At 36.4% G+C, this 16,656-nt stretch overlaps 1 protein-coding gene across 3 annotated transcripts in view; it reads left to right on the top strand.

Moving 5' to 3' along the window:
* Nucleotides 1-16,656, top strand: part of EPHA5 (EPH receptor A5) — a 389,544-nt gene that overhangs the window by 349,726 nt on the left and 23,162 nt on the right. For 2 of the 3 annotated variants that reach the window (XM_040324651.1, XM_040324667.1), the window contains exons 8-11: nt 6,904-6,971; nt 9,587-9,730; nt 11,942-12,127; nt 16,231-16,292. In XM_040324651.1, coding sequence (XP_040180585.1) covers nt 6,904-6,971; nt 9,587-9,730; nt 11,942-12,127; nt 16,231-16,292 — 460 coding nt within the window. The remainder of the gene's footprint in view (nt 1-6,903; nt 6,972-9,586; nt 9,731-11,941; nt 12,128-16,230; nt 16,293-16,656) is intronic. The other variant, XM_040324659.1, reaches the window with a different exon arrangement.

Here is a 16,656-nt window from a genome sequence, read left to right as displayed (position 1 = left end):
TCTTCTGCAAGTCGTTCAAAATACCGTGACTGGCAAAAAAACATGGGAATCAATCTCATCTTCTCTGAGATCCCTTCATTGGCTGCCAGTAAAAGACAGAATCACTTTCAAGGCACTCTGCCTAACGCATAAGTGTATTCAAGGAAAGGCCACCCAATATCTATGCGAAAAACTAAAAGCTCACAACTCCAATCGCGTTTTGCGATCCACCAACCAAAATCTACTCCAGATACCCAAAGCCAGATACAAATCCAAAGGAGAACGTAGATTTGCAGTCCAAGGACCTAGACTGTGGAACGCTCTACCAACCGCCATCCGATTGGAGGTGAACCACTCGGCCTTCAGAAGAAAGATCAAAACCCATCTCTTCTGAGGTCAAAAAAGTCTCACTCAGGAAATGGACACTAAGCGCCCAGAGGCGATTCAGTTTGCATGTGTTGCGCTATATACGTTTTTCACTCACTCACTCATACAGTGCATCCCCCATTGCATTCAGAACATTGGTTGACATCATCTACAGGCTGTGGCTTAAGTAGGGCCTCTTTTAGGCCTTTCATAATGAACCCTTGAAAACTCTTATGCCCTGTACACACGATCGCTTCATCCGATGAAAACGGTCTGATGGATTTTTTCATCAGATATCCGATGAAGCTGACTTTCATCAGTCTTGCCTACACACCATCAGTTAAAAAAACGATCGTGTCAGAATGCGGTGACGTAAAACACAACGACGTGCTGAGAAAAATGAAGTTCAATGCTTCTGAGCATGCGTCGACTTGATTCTGAGCATGCGTTGATTTTTAACCAATGGATTTCCCCACAGACGATCATTTTTTTATATCGTTTTTTTAACCATCAGATAATTTTAAAACAGGTTCTACGTTTTTTCACCAATGGGAAAAAAAACGATGGGGCCCACACACGATCGGTTCGTCTGATGAAAACGGTCCATCAGACCGTTTTCATCAGACGAACCAATCGTGTGTACGCGGCATTACTGGAATGCCTGCAATTAGGAGGTAGGCAGTGGTCTGAAATCAGTAGTGGAAGACAGCTGGCCTGAGCCTTAACTTTATTTAGGCACTTCATCCCAGGCCTATTGTAAAATGACAACCCAGCGGGAGCTGTGCCATCCTGGGTGGAAGTCATATGATGTCCTCCCAGGATCAGCCTCGTGCACAACCCACAGGCTATGCTTCAATGCAATCTGTCACCCACTGTGTCCACTGGACAAAGCAGATGACAGATCAGTGTACCAGGCTGTTGCTGGTACCATGTGATCTCTGTGACCAAACACAGCAGATCACATGATAATTGTACACACTGGATGGCTTCCACTCATTATTGTGTACTATTGTGTTGATCTCTGTGAATGGTCACAGTGATCACATGGTACAGATAGGGCCAATAACAGCCCTTCTGTACCATTTGTTTAGCTGTGGTTCATCACTGCTAATCACAATAGTGCACACTAAATCAATGGATTTCAATCAGAATAAAATGGTTGCTTATAATAGTGATTATCACTGTTATAAGCAATCATAGTGTGTAAAAGAAAAAACACTACTATGGTGACACTGTAGTGCTCTGGCCACAGTATGTAAAAACAAATTGTAAAATAATTTAAAAAATGTAATAAAAAAGAAAGAAATATTTAAAATATATATATTTTTTTTATTAAAATGTTATTTTTTTTATTTTATTTTTTTACATATTTTCACCAGTCAGTGTCCATGATCACCACCACACCAGTTATATCATGAGACTGTACTGACAGTATGTAAAAAAATTGAGACAAAAAAAAAATCACAACTTCAAAAACTCACAATGCCTCTTACTAAATACCTTGGTCTGTCTTCTTTCCAAAAAGGTCATTTGGGGGATATCTGTACTGTCCTGGTATTTTTGGGCCTCAAGAAATGAGAGTGTCAGTACACCAGGATTGATTGATTTTTCATATATATTTTATAATACATTTTATATATAAATATATACCATAGATGGTGCACTATATATGTTTCCTACAAGCTAAATAATATACACTAATTTGGGTTATTTTCTTTTTCAAACATTTTATTAAAGAATAAAGTAAGCATATATGTTGTGTTCGGTGTGTTATACATTCAGCCTATCAAACTCATAGTAAAAATCTTGAATGATAGAAAGTTGAACCAAAATCAGTTACACAGTGAGCAGGAGCATTATTTAATAATTGCCTTACACTGTATTTATTGTATAATATAATATATTTTATAATATTATGTTCTGAAGGGATGTATATGGGATGAAGAGAATGAAGATGGACAATCAGTCCCAATTTATTTAGTGTACAGTTACCCTTTATGTTTTGTAAAGTGATTCATAGCTACATACATGCATTAATATGTCAGTATCATATTGGTTATTAAATTAAAGTTAACCTTTCCATTTATCCAATATGTAAGCATCAGCCTTTCAAATTCTCTCCTCCTTTCCACAAGTACAGTTAGCAGACTAAACAGAAATATTACTAATATGTACATTTTTACCCTTTTGTCAAGTCGGCAGCTAATCAAACAATTCTATCTTTAGTGCAAAAATAATATAGAAAACTGCGCTCAAAATAATAAAACAAAATTAAAAATGAAAAGCAATCTGTAAAATAAGTGAAACAATCAGAGAATCTCTGGGAATTGATCCTAAAGTCCATATAAATGAATGCAGTAATAAAGAAAATTATGCATAGAATGTCTCTAAACAGTGATTTAAGAGTCCATGTAATGAGGTACAGATATTTGACAGGTCGCACACTTGCTAATGTAATAAAATGATAGAAGGGTGAGCTTCAATATTATCACCACAAACACACATGTCCCGCCACCACATAGGTTTCCTGCTTACCAGAGTGCAAGCTACATTAAGCCTGTAAAATGATCAACCTCCAGGTCTGTATCAAACTCCAATTATCAGGGGTAGGCAAAGACCGGACTGGATAGGCTAAATTCACCAGGCAGCCAAAGAAATCATATGGGCAAACCCCCATAATTTACTGAGTTACACTATTGGGTGTTTTTGCATTCTGGGTTTGCGATTGATGATTTCTATTTACAGACGTTTTTATCCTTCTAGTTTGTAAGTGTATTTTTTATTCTTTAGTAAACTAAAGAATAAAAATTACACTTACAAACCGGCCGGGATGCAGACACCCATCCACTAGCGATGACGTCAGAGCGTCAGCCTCCTGTGTACGTTTCGTCACAGATTGACGTTGTCTTGGGGAACGGGCGACACAGTGACTGATCGCATTATATGCTGGAATACAGAACCACGCCTCTATGTGAGTCTCAGGCAGCGGAACCTACTTTAACTACAGATAAAGCTAAAAAACTCCCTAACATAAAGAATACTTAGCCAATAATGCTAACAAACTATAAATGGAGGACTGGAACAAGTTATAACTTAAATTAAAAACTAAAATGTGAATTTAAAAAAACTCAGATCCCTTGTCCCATTAGGAACAAGGAAGAAACGAGCATCATGTGACTCAACTGTGCCTCCAGTGGACAAAGGAGAAACATACACCTAAACATAAACCTAAAGTGCCAATAATGTAAACTACCCAGTAGACAAAATAATGGCAATGGCAAAAAAGATTTATATATATTAACAAGAATTATATACAAGTATAATAAAACAGAGCTCCTAAATGGTATGAACAAAAATGAGATGCAGTAAAATTGGGGAGGGGAAAAGGTGATATATATACATATCTCACCCATGAAGCCACGCAGATGTCTTCCAATTCGCACCCGAGGTCGCACTGACATGCAGCTTTGAAATTGTACAATTTCATGTTGCAGTCAATGTGAACAACTGTAAATTTTAGTTAAAACTCACTAAATACATTCCAGGTGCATCAAAAGTCTCACAGTTCACTTTCATAAAAAGTAGCCACAGTCCTAATTAAAAGGCTGTCCCTTGCCAGCATACTATAGAGAAGGGCCCTTGCTCTTTGCATGGAAACAGTCTCTTTACGGAATAACTACACCCCTTCTGCTGATTCAGAACTAAAATGCTCCAATCAGCAGGGAGCATTAACTATTCTGATTGGAGAACTCTTGCTCTGACTCAGCAAGGGGGGGACGTCGAAGCTCTGCAGTAAGATCACCAGTTCTGCAAACAAAATGAGGGTTCCTCTCTACAGCATGCTGGCAGTGGACAAGCTTTTATTTTTGCCAACCTGTTGTTTTGATGTGCTTGGAATGTATTTAGCTGATTTAAATGAAAAGTTTAATAGGACTTTAAAAGTAAAGTTCACCTGTTTCTTTAAACTAGCCTATGCAGGCAAAGAACCCCAGTAGCATTTAAGCACCTGTCTACCACTGACTACCACTTAAAATGAGTAGAACAATTGACAGACTGGCCTCAACTTCTGGTGGCAGCACCCAATGGAGGTCTAACTAGGTCTTTGCTAGTTTCTACACACATTGGCAAGGAAAAAGGCTGATGTAAATCCAGTAAAGTGATCTTATTATTGTTTCGTTAACAGATAAGTCTCCTGAATCAAATATAAACCTTTAAAAAAAACTTTTAGAATTTACTATGGCACTGACCAGACCAAATCTATCAATCTGTCTGTGGGTTTTGAGCATATTCGACTGGATTGCCAGTTTTGCAACCCACATTTTAGGGTTCAAATAAATGTTTTTCATTGTTGACCTGCAGGCTGAAAGCCATTCCCTCAAAATCTAGCACATCTGTTTTTCAGAAAGCCAGCATTTACTTGCCAGACGTTACAGGGCATAATTTGTTCACTAAGTGACAAATTTATAGCCTGTTTATCTGATCAGTAAATTTAGTACATCTGGAGGCTCTAAGGTAGATAATGTTTCATGGACAGGTTTTCTTGCCATGCATTATTAGTGAAGCCGAACCAGTGCAGCCGTGCCAACATAAACCTGCTATAGTATTATAGTATTATGCAGTGCATCATGTTCAGACATGTTTTTATGGTACTTTGGGGTTTTCATGACTTAATTTTGTATGTTAATGTGACATGCTGCTGTATACATTTATCGACCTCCAGAGATCCCCAGAATGAAAAATAAGCTGCTTCTACCGCCTTTTTAATCGCACTTTAGATAATATACTATGAACCATTTAGCAGTGACAAAGGCCTTTTTATAGCCTTGGCAATTTTCCTGCTTATTTAGAGAATCTTGGGATATTTTTTTTTTCTCCAAGGAGACAATATTTGTTCTGTATTAGAACTCACACATTCCAAAGAATGCTCTTTAGTTATACATATTTGTGAATATGCTAGAGGCAGGCATTAGCTTGGTTATTAAGAGTAAAGACTTTAATAATAATAAACCTTCTGAAGATACCGACATTGAAAAAATAAAAAACACAAAGCACTCTGTGCATTTAAATGTATGTCCAGCCAAAATATTTTTTCTTTTGGTTATAAATAAGAAAGGGTTTGAACTCTTGTCAGAATTAATGGAGGTGGCTCCATTAGGGAGATTTATCCTCACTTCCTGCCTAGCTGACAATACTTTACCAGACCACAGTAAGGGGATTTCTCTAACAGCAAAAAAAAAAAGATTTTCTTTAGTAGACAAGCAGTCTAAAACCTCCACCAATTTTTTTTTTAAATGTATCTCTGTTGTAGAGTTTCCCTCACTTCCTGCCAGGTGAAACTATTGTCAACAGAACAGGAAGTAGGAGTACATTTTTATAATTGGTTAAATTGCTTTATTGCTTTGCCCCAGATGCAATAAAACCCAACAGTGCTTCTTCACTTTATCAAAAAGTTCTATGTCCCCATCTCAGTGTTAAAATATGTCATCTCTTGATGAGGATATGAATGTTTATTTATTTGTGTGTCCACTGCTCCTGTATCTGATTTCGTACCTACTCCTCCTCCATCTGAATAGTTCTAAACTGGGGAAAAAGGTCACATTGATTTCTATAGTGTATGTTAGCTGTGCTGTCAACCAGTTTGCTGTAACAGGAACATTGTACTTCCCCTTTTTTAAAGAAAGTTTGTAAAGGGAGTTGATATTTATTAATTTTAGTTGCCTCTTATTCTAATAGAAATTATAGTTTTCAAAAAGACTGGTATTTGTGTAAAATTCTGAAGAAATAAAATGTTAATTTACGAAAACGTAATGCCGAAGAAGAGTCTATTTACTTTGCAAAGTGAACGTTATCATATAAGATGAAGCGGGGGTTCTCTTCAATTAACCAATTATGTGCTTGCAAATTATATATATTTTTTAATTCCCTTGCACATTATTGCCCATTAACAGTAAAAACAGGTTCATCCAACTTACTAGTATTTACTTTGAAGAGTGGACATACACATTGCAAAGTGGGCAGCTTGTATTCCTATGGTAAATCAACCCCATTGTCTCCAAAAACATATTTTCTTTTTCTTTTTAGCTGAACACACTCTGTTGTTAAATCCTTCACTCTCAGTAGTGTAATACGTGTGAATGAGTAGATGCTCTATGTTCCCCTTACTCATTCACATGAGCGGGAGTCTGTACCTAGGGGCCCCTTCATTATAAACAATTCTGATAAGCCCTCACCCTGCAGACCCCCATAATTACCAGACCAATGAAAGGAGGCCACTGTCCTCATCAAGATTGGCACTAAGTGCTGTGCCAGAGGGCATGTTGCCTAGTATGGTTTAGGAGGGGGGGGGGGCACACGCTCATCCTCTCCATTCCAGATCTGCTAAGCTGCATGCTCAAATAATGGTCTGTTATGAAATTTGGGGGCACCTTGCACTTTTGTTTGCAAGTGGTTCCACTTGACATCCATATGAGGACCCCCCCAACAAGGATACAAGTCTGGTATGTATTTTAATGACCTGTTGTTTTTCATTAAATTTATCAGAAATGGTCTTTGTTACAGGCGATGTGGCTATAGTAAAGCTAAGCAGGACCCAGAAGAGGAAAAGATGCATTTTCATAATGGGCACAGTAAGTACCATATCTTTGTCACTTACATGTATTCAAATGATTAAATGTTTGCTTTGATAATAGGGGCAAAGATTATCATAATATCATTATCATCCCACTGATACCTATTCCACCCTAATTGTAACTAAGGACTATACATTTCATAAGACAAATATATACCACATAAGCAACAAACAATACACTTCTCAGTAGCTTTAGAAATTATTTATATGACATCTAGGATAGATCATCAAAGTTCATCTTGCTTACAATCTACAATGTAGGAGTTCTGAAGTACGTGGGCAAAAATGTACTGTGTTTTGCAAAGCATTATCCACTAACTTGGACACAGTAGCCAACTTAAATCAGTCTCTATACAATTTGGTATTCATAATTCAGCTTTCCTTCTCATGTCTGGATGTTGATGTGGACACTTTTCTAAAACATAGATTCATTTATTTTTCTGAAAAGCCAACCTTGGTTTGTGATTTATGTAATACATTTTTGCTGATATGCCTAATCAGGTTAACTACACACATTAAATGGGATTGTACAACCTCCTTTAGATCTATCAACAAGTATGTAGTGCAAGGATCGGATTGATTTAATACAAATTGATTGTATAGATTACATATGTTGTCATATTACATTTCAGAGAAGTTAATTGTACAAAGATTGTATGGTCAAATTGTTATATTTAAGGTGAATGATCACAAATCTTCAAAAGCTATAGAGGATTCCATTACTTGGTACTTATATGTTATACATTTGTCTTATGAAATGTAGTAAAAGTCCATAATTACAATTAGGATGTGAAATAATATTTTGTTCATTGATATACTGTATCCATACTAATGCTTAAAATACAATTTTACATGTGTTTACCTGTAAAATAATATCTGTATTGTTTTTAATTTGTCTCTGAGGGTGTCCTTAAAGAGGAGGTCCACCCTCCTTCAGAAAAAAATTTAAAGTCAGCAGCTACAAATATTAGAACTGCTGACTTTTAATATTAGGACACTCACCTGTCCAGGGAGCCCGTGGTGTCAGCACCCCAGCACATTTTTCCATCGGCTCTCGGGTGCTGCTTCTGCCATTGCCCCTAAGGGAAACCAGCAGTGAAGCCCTGCGGTTTCACAGTTGGTTCCCTACTACGCATGCACAAAGCGTGCTGCGCTTTCTGAATAGCCCGATGGTGGGGGAATGAGAATGGTGGCCGAACTTCCGGGTGATCTTGCTGCGGCTGTAGCTGTGGTCAAAAACAGGTACCCACACCCCTTTCCCCCCAAAATGTGACAAATATGCCACCGGAGAGGGGGAGGAGGCAGATAAGCGGAGCTTCCATGTTTGGGTGTCCAGTTCCAAAAATATTTTAATGTTTCAAATATATTGATGGTGACACCAGTATACAAAGGTTCTTCAAAAAGTTTCCACACTTTTTTTAACTCTATTAAATATAAAAAGGTGTGGAGACTTTTTGAAGACCTCTCATACTTTCTAAAGATGTGTAATACTACTACTTTCTGACATTTGATAATTGTTTTATTAAAGCACTGGGATCTTTTTGAAGACCCCTCATATTTTCTAAATATGTATAATACTGCTACTTTCTGACATTTGATAATTGTTGTATTAAAGCATGGGGATCTGTTGAGTAATATTATGTACTAAATGTACTACTCTTTTATTATTGCTGTAACTTTTCCAAATAAAGGGGAATAATATGTTGATTGTATAGCCTACTTCATCTACTTCTAATTTTATCTGTGCTGTTCACCTACCAGAACCTTGAGTATGAAGAGCTTATAGCTCCCTACTGATAAGTGTCAGACCCTATACAGTACTAAGAACCATCCTCCTACTCCTTGCTAGTGCTTGGGGCTGAATATTGACTCATCAGGTGGAAAGGGGAGGACGGGGGGAAAGTTACAAGTACCCCTATACTTAGAAGTTTGCTGGGCATTTCAAAGGGCTTCTGGTGAATGGGTTGTAAAAGGGGGAGGGGGGTTGGGGTCAAATGAGGAAGGTTTGTATAAGTAACAGTGGAGGTGGGCTATAACAAGGATCTGTTATTTTGCATTGAATTTTCAAAGTGACAGGATGATTTTAAATGTACATTGGGGTTAAATTACTAAAACTGGAGAGTGCAAAATCTGGTGCGGCTCTGCATAGAGACCAATCGGCTTCCAGGTTATTTTGTTAAATTGAACTAGCTGAATTTAGAAGCTGAATGGCTATCATACACAACTGTACCCGCTTTTGCACTCTCCAGTTTTAGTAAGCCATTGTGTTTATTTACAAAAGAACTTAGGCTGTGATATGGAAATACTTTCCAGATCCTGGTTTAACTCCAGTGCTTTGTTGTTATGACCTGTAAATCTGTTAATCCAAAATTGGATAAAACCTTTTTGGGCAAAACTGCATTTCAAACAGCAGTATATATTAAGGACAAGAAATTGCATATGGTGAGTTGCCTTTGATTAGCATTTCTTTTTTTTTACTGCCTAATCCTTTCAGAGATAATATATGCCAGAAGCGTTGTTTTCCCATTTTGTTTTGTTTTGTTTTGCAAACAAAATACATGTCATGGAAATGTTTTATTCTTAAATGTATATTTCTGACTAATAAAGAAATAGTTTTCTGTTCCTCGACAGTTAAACTGCCAGGAATAAAGACATACATTGATCCTCATACCTACGAAGACCCAAGCCAGGCAGTGCATGAATTTGCCAAGGAAATAGATGCTTCCTGTATAACTATTGAGCGAGTTATTGGAGCAGGTATGTTATTTCCCTAATCTAGCTTTATCTGTGACTCAATGTAATTTAGGTTTAAAAATAACAAACATTACAGCAAAAGGCCCACATTCAGCTTCATTAAACAAGATTAAAAGTAAATTGCTCTGTGGGGGTTAAAGTATATAAAGAAGCAATTTATAATTGGTCCTCTTCTGATGCCCAGTGTCATTCAACCCACTTCCTGTGAGCCTAGACTTCAAGGATCTACCCCTGGGCAACACAATATCAGGCCACCCAAGACTTACAAGAGAGTGCTGTAGAGATTGGTGCAACACCATTGTGTGGCTCAATTATCTGCAACATTCAGGACCCACCCACAGTTAGAGAAAGAGGAGAAGGAAGGGGGTCACAGAGGAGATGAGAAACCGGACCAAAGAAAGCTAGATAAAAGGGTGTGTATACAGTGTTTTTCTTTTAAATACAGGGTGTAAGCAAAAATAGGAGGACATGGGTTGTAGTGCAGAAAATGGGGCGAGGAGGGATTGGGCTTTAACTCTCTTTTTCTGGCATGGTTTTGTACTATATGCTAGGAAGTTGTTCTAAAGACATTTCTATGTTAAATTAAAAATACATATGTTTGTTATCATCATTAAAAGTATCGTGATATGCAATAACCAATGGCAACAGATAGGACAGACGTCTGTTGGATTTGTTGCTATAATTAGTGCACTGTAAAACTTAGTATTAGTTATAAATGGACTTAGACACTGGGCAACCAACAATCAAACATGGCCCCAGCTTAGTCTGCATTGTAAATCTAAGCATGTCCCAGATGAAAGTCTGACCAATCCACAGCAAACATTACCCACGGCAAATTTAGTTTATAACTACACTCACTGCAGGCTGCTGTAAAAGATCTTTATTTGAATTGTGGCAACAAAATAATAGTTCTTTCATGCTGTGGTGTTCTCAGTGCTTTTTCAAACAGAGGTGCAATAACTCATGGCAACAGATATAACAGAAATAAGATTAAGTTCTATGGTTGGTGCAAATTTTGCTTTGCTTATTATTATATATTATATTATATAATATTATATGCTATTATTATTATACCCTTGGTAATGTAACGATATAATATACTTATGTAAAGAGTAGAGATGGGTAAATCTGCCTGAGTTTGGCAAATCTTGCTTGAAAATCCACAAACCCAAATGTATTATTATTTATTACAAGTATTGCCAACAATTTATGCAATGCTTTACAGTTTATACATTTACATCAGTCCTTGCTCTCAAGGAGCATTCCAATGACCCTTCCTCAGATACATAGACACACATACTAGGACCAGTTTAGAGAGGAAGCAATTAACCAGAGATTTCCTGAGGGTTTAGCACTTACAAAAGGCAGGTTGGTTAGAGGGCAAATAGCACATAAAAAGACACACTGAAGAGGAATCACACATTGATGTGTAGATGTATAAGCTACACTGACCTCACCCATCTCTACCAATGAATGAAAGTATAGTATAATTGTTTTTTAAAACAACATTTTAAACATAATTTATGCTTTCAAAGCTTCTAGCTCTGATTCAATAAAATGACAGTAAAAGAGTAATGCGATGATATTGCCACACTATTTTCTCAGTTCCTTCTTTTGTTGTATAATCACTGCATCAGAAAGCTCCCCAGTTACTGGAATAATGGAGTTTAGTAAAGGAGTAAATGTTTCAAATGTGAAGCTTTACCTACTCTAAATCATTCAATCATGAGTCAAATACAGTTCTTTTTTTTAATGTGTACATTTTTAGGTGTTTACTGTAAACACAGGTTTGGTTGATTTAAAAAATGCACTCCTTTAGGAGCTTCACCCCATTTGTGAAGCTCTGTCCCATTGCGTATTATGTTTTCCAATTTCCAAGTGGGATTTGCCAACTTCAGGGGTGACAATTACAAAAAGAGGTACATAGGATACAGAGAAAATTTGAAAAAAAAAAAGCTGAACAGAGCCTTTTGGTTTCCATAGTTTTTATAACATAGAGGTAATAACAATTATAGCTGTATAACTGACCAACTATAAGACAAAAAAGAACAGTAAACAAAATTGAAACAATTATTTTAAATGCATTTTTTTTTCAGATTTTGTTTGCAAACTGAGTTTAATGTTGCTGTAAAACTATATGTGTAGATGGTAAAGATTGATTGCTTGACGGGCTAACTGACTAGTTGATTGCATTTAATTGTTATTTCTGTGCAGGTGAATTTGGGGAAGTTTGCAGCGGCCGAATTAGGCTACCTGGAAAGAGAGAGTTTCCTGTGGCAATCAAGACTCTTAAAGCTGGATACACCGAAAAGCAAAGAAGAGATTTCTTGGGAGAAGCAAGTATAATGGGACAGTTTGATCACCCAAATATCATTCACTTGGAAGGAGTAGTCACGAAAAGTATGTCACTTTTTTTTAATTCTTCATAATTATTTTAACTATTAACAAGACACATACACAACCCATGTACACAGCAGTCTAGTCACAGTGAGTTGATAAAACAACTTGATTTATATGTAAATAGCTACAGCATAATTCAGTTCATAGCAGTTGTTGATTTGCATGAAAAGTATCTAAGTTACATCATAGAAAAGAAAAGTGTGCTTTATAAAATATATAACTTAATGTTGACTGGCCAGTATTGGCCTTAAAAATGGGGACAAAAAGTGGACAAACCTCAAAGTAAGATTTTACTTGGGACTGACCTAGGTAACTGAGAAGGTGCATAGGAGAGTTTCAGTAGAAAATTTGATTGTTGGGGTGTAAAGAAAAGGGGTGATATCAGGAGCACTGGGGAAGTGTTGATTAAGTTAATAACGAATTAGAAATCATTTCATAAAAGCAGCTTTCCTATATGTAGTCGTCCTTGGACAATAGATTTGTCTGAAGATAGTGTGTCAAATGGATTAATTGATTTAGATGGACTTTATATAAGCAGCTAATACATTAAATATTATCTCCAGCTAACACTTTTTAAGCAGTAACAGAAATTGTTTTGTTTTTTTCTTTTGGGATAAAGGTTTTACCTAAATAAATGAAAACTAACCATTATAAGCACCCATTTCAGTGATAAAAGGTTTCTCTCATACCTCTAATTGCCACTTTTTTAACTTTGTGTGTTAAAGAATGCTAAAAAAAAAACACACTTACTGGCCAGACAAACAGGTGAAAATAAAGTAGCAAAACAGAAAAAGTAAATACAGCTATCTAAGGATTGGCAAGCTGCAATATATTACATTTGTTGTTCGGTTTACATATGCTTTAACCATATGTAAATACTAATATTAGTATTAGATGCAGCATAAAGTCGATAGCTAAGAACGCAACGGATAAAGTATTTATTATAGCAGATAAACATAGTTTTTAACAGCTTTCACATCCACACTAATTGTTTTGGTATGCTGTGTTTCTTTTCCAGTATGGGCAAATAAAAACCGAAGTAATGAGAACTATCGTTGTAACACATGTCTGATTTATGTATTGTGTTTCTATTCTTTTGGTGTATAAATTGATCTGATGCTGGAATTTTACAGGGTTATTTTCTTTCTGATCTAGCTAAAACATCCACTTGGCTTCTAATGTGACTTCTAATTTGCCATGTTATTTGTGTCTTTTAATTTCATGCTTTCTGGTCCGGTGCTAATGTGCTCAACAATTACTTTCCTACTGCAGCACCCAGATGAGGAAAATGTAACACAAATACATATCCTGCAGATATTTTTTCACTGTCAGCTTGTTTTCTTCTAAAGAAACTGTGCAGAAAAGTTAGAGTTGCTATTTTGCTAACATTCCAGTTCTTGGCTGGGGATTTGTAATAATAGCATCGGTGTCAGGGACAATTTGAATTCTAGGGTGCTGCGCTTTGGTAAACTTACACCTACTCAGAATAGTTTGCAACATATGGCTGGTTTACTATATTACATATTTTACACTGACCCTAAGCCCCTTAGTTTGCTTTAACGATTCATTTAGCTACAAACAGAATCTCTCTTAGGTCTTTATTGATGTCTGTGTGCCCTTTCAAAAGGATCTTGTCAGAGGTTTTAACCTTTTCTGCTTTATCTCTTGACTCGAAAAAGTTTCTGTTGGCATAACATACAGTGTAGGAATCCATAAAAATAGAAATTGCTCTTAAATCTGATAGAATGTGTAAAAAGAGAGGATAAGTATAAGCTAATTTTGTTAAGTAGATTTATTTATTATAAATATTTCTAACAGATAGATAGATACTAGATTGATATAAATATATATATATATATATATATATATATATATATATATATATATATATATATATATATATATATATTATCTTTATATGTAGAATAACATCTGCCGATCCAATAAAAATGTTACCCTCTTGTTTTCTTGATGTTGAATTTGCTAAAGCAGTACATTTTATTTTCCCTGTAGCTTAGTAAAGCTGTAAACATTTTGCTCAGAGTAGTTGCTCTCACTCCAACCATTTAATCATGCATCAAAGTTACTACTAGTTTTAATTTCTCTGCACAAGTGAAAAATGTACTCCTTTAGTAAATTGTCCCATAGAAACATTAAATGCTCATTTATTTTAGCAAAGCCTATAGTGAGTTTGTGAGACATGTGCTCTCTGTGCTTGCGGGTACACCGGTTTCCTGGCATCAAACTCCAACGACATGCTGGTTAAGGTTAATTGGCTCACATCTAAAGTTGGTCCTAGTATGTGTATGCATGTATGCATGCATGTGAGGTAGCGTCCCTAGATTGTAAGCTTCTTGAGGGCAGGGACTGATGTATATGTACAAAATTTAGTGTTGCATGAATTGTTGGAGCTGAATAAAGACCTATATTGTTAATAATAACAACTGTAATTGAAACAAGGATGCCAAGACCTGTCACTAGAACAAGTATGAATTTTTAAAGCTTGAGATCCAAAAGTATCTATAACTGAACACAGTTCTAATAAACAATAAATATGGTGGTATATTGCAGTATTGGTAAAGCAGATCAGATCATTTGTGACTGTTTTTGCCTTTAATTTAGAAACCCTAATAAAAGTGAAAGTTCCCATCACCCCCAATAAGGGGAATACAATTAAGAAAATAATGTTAACATAATGATGAAAAAGACAATATTCCTTAATTTCTTAAACCCTTTAACACCTTCACACCTAAGGGTAAAACTTTGAGTAAAACTGATTCGTCACAACCACTTTGTGTATCCAGGTGGATTATACCTTGTTTTTTTTTTCTTTCTTTTTTTTTTTTTTTCAGGTTCGGTGTGGCGGGCATTGTTTTTTATTTTTTAATAAAGGGTTTGTGAAAAACGTCTTTACTGTCTCTATACCCTTTTTACACAGTTTTGATGAATAGGTAGGGGTATGGGATCTGGGGGCTCCCTGCCCAAAAGCACTATGTTTAGAGCATGTGCTTTGGTATGGTTCAGGAGGAGGAGGCATTTGTTTGTCTCCCCCCTTTTTCTGGCCTGCCAGGCTGCATGCTCAGATAAGATTCTGGTATGGATTTCGGGGGGACACAACGCTTGTTTTTTTTTTTTTCGTGCAGGGTTCCCCTTAGAATCCATACCCGACCCCATGGGCCAGGGACCCCACACTGCTTTTTTTGGAGTTTTCCATTGCCAGCACTGTTTTGTTTACATTTCAGTTGTCAGTGGGGAAGCCTGCTGACAGCTGATGACACGGCGGCCAGCTTCCCAGCCTACTGCTTAACAACCAGCTATTCCTCACACAGAATTCAAATTGGTCGCTCATTTTTTGATTGATCCAAATTCTAATCGTTCTGAACATTTGGAATTCATTAGAAAATGAATAAACAAAAAACATTTTAAAGAATTTCAATGAAATGTGTTACTATCCGTTGCTATTTCATTCAGAGGTTTGAAAACATACAAATCTCAGAAAAAACAAAAATTTGCCTGAATTTGTATTTGGACCAAAACTAATTGCACATGTCTAGTGACAGGTATTGTTTGCTTTCTCACCCTCAATGACCAAGTGCTGGTGCCAGCACAGGGTTATATTATTCAAAAATGTGAGAGGAGAGGGAAAGAAAATGTATTAGACACACGTCGGCATTTGGGAAATTTCAAAATGTAGGTTCAATTTTATCAGTGATATTTAAAAAGAAATTTAATTAAAAAGAGAGGCTTAGTGTTTCTTAATAGGCAACATGTAACAATTTGTCATCTCACCCTGGTAAATGTGAAAGAAAAAAATGTGCCCTTTTGAAGGTTCAAAGAATGCTTGCTTAGGCAAAGAAAAGCACCTGTTACAAGTAAATTACAATACAATGTTTTTAAAAATAAGATTGAAATCACTTAATTTTAATGGAAGGACTAATTTATTCCACAATTATAAAACAGGTTATTGTAGACACTAAAATAACTGTTACTATTATAATTGATGTTATTGTCATTACTATATCATTATTATTATTTATGTGTGGTTTATATTATAGAAACTTTTCCATATATTATCTGCTAAAAAATGTTTTTGTTTCCTACAGGCAAACCAGTGATGATTGTCACAGAATACATGGAAAATGGCTCTTTGGATACTTTTCTAAAGGTAGAATCGCTTATGTGCTATACTTAAATGAGATAACCTTTTATTTTATATGAAGAAAAGTCCCTTGTCTAAAGTCCACTATCCGCTGACTATCCGCTGACAATACTCATCTGGTCCAGACATCCAGAGAGATCCCAATGTTAATGTTGGCATCCACCCAGATGCCTGACCAGCAGCTGGCTCAACTTCTCGCCTGAGCAAGCCACTACCGCACCCACCCTCTCCACAGCCCAGTGCTCCAGTGAGTGCTGGAAGGGCAGAGCTCACTGAAGACCAAGAAATGAGTCATCAGTGGTCTTTGTTGGCTTGGTTCTTAGTCATGGAGGCAGCAGGGGACAGTGGCAGCATCAGACTGAGGCTGCAT

The sequence above is a fragment of the Rana temporaria genome, chromosome 1 (assembly GCF_905171775.1).
Source record: "Rana temporaria chromosome 1, aRanTem1.1, whole genome shotgun sequence".
Lineage (NCBI taxonomy): Eukaryota > Metazoa > Chordata > Amphibia > Anura > Ranidae > Rana > Rana temporaria.
Note: the sequence above shows the minus strand (reverse complement) of the source record. Positions and strands in the feature narration are given on the sequence as shown.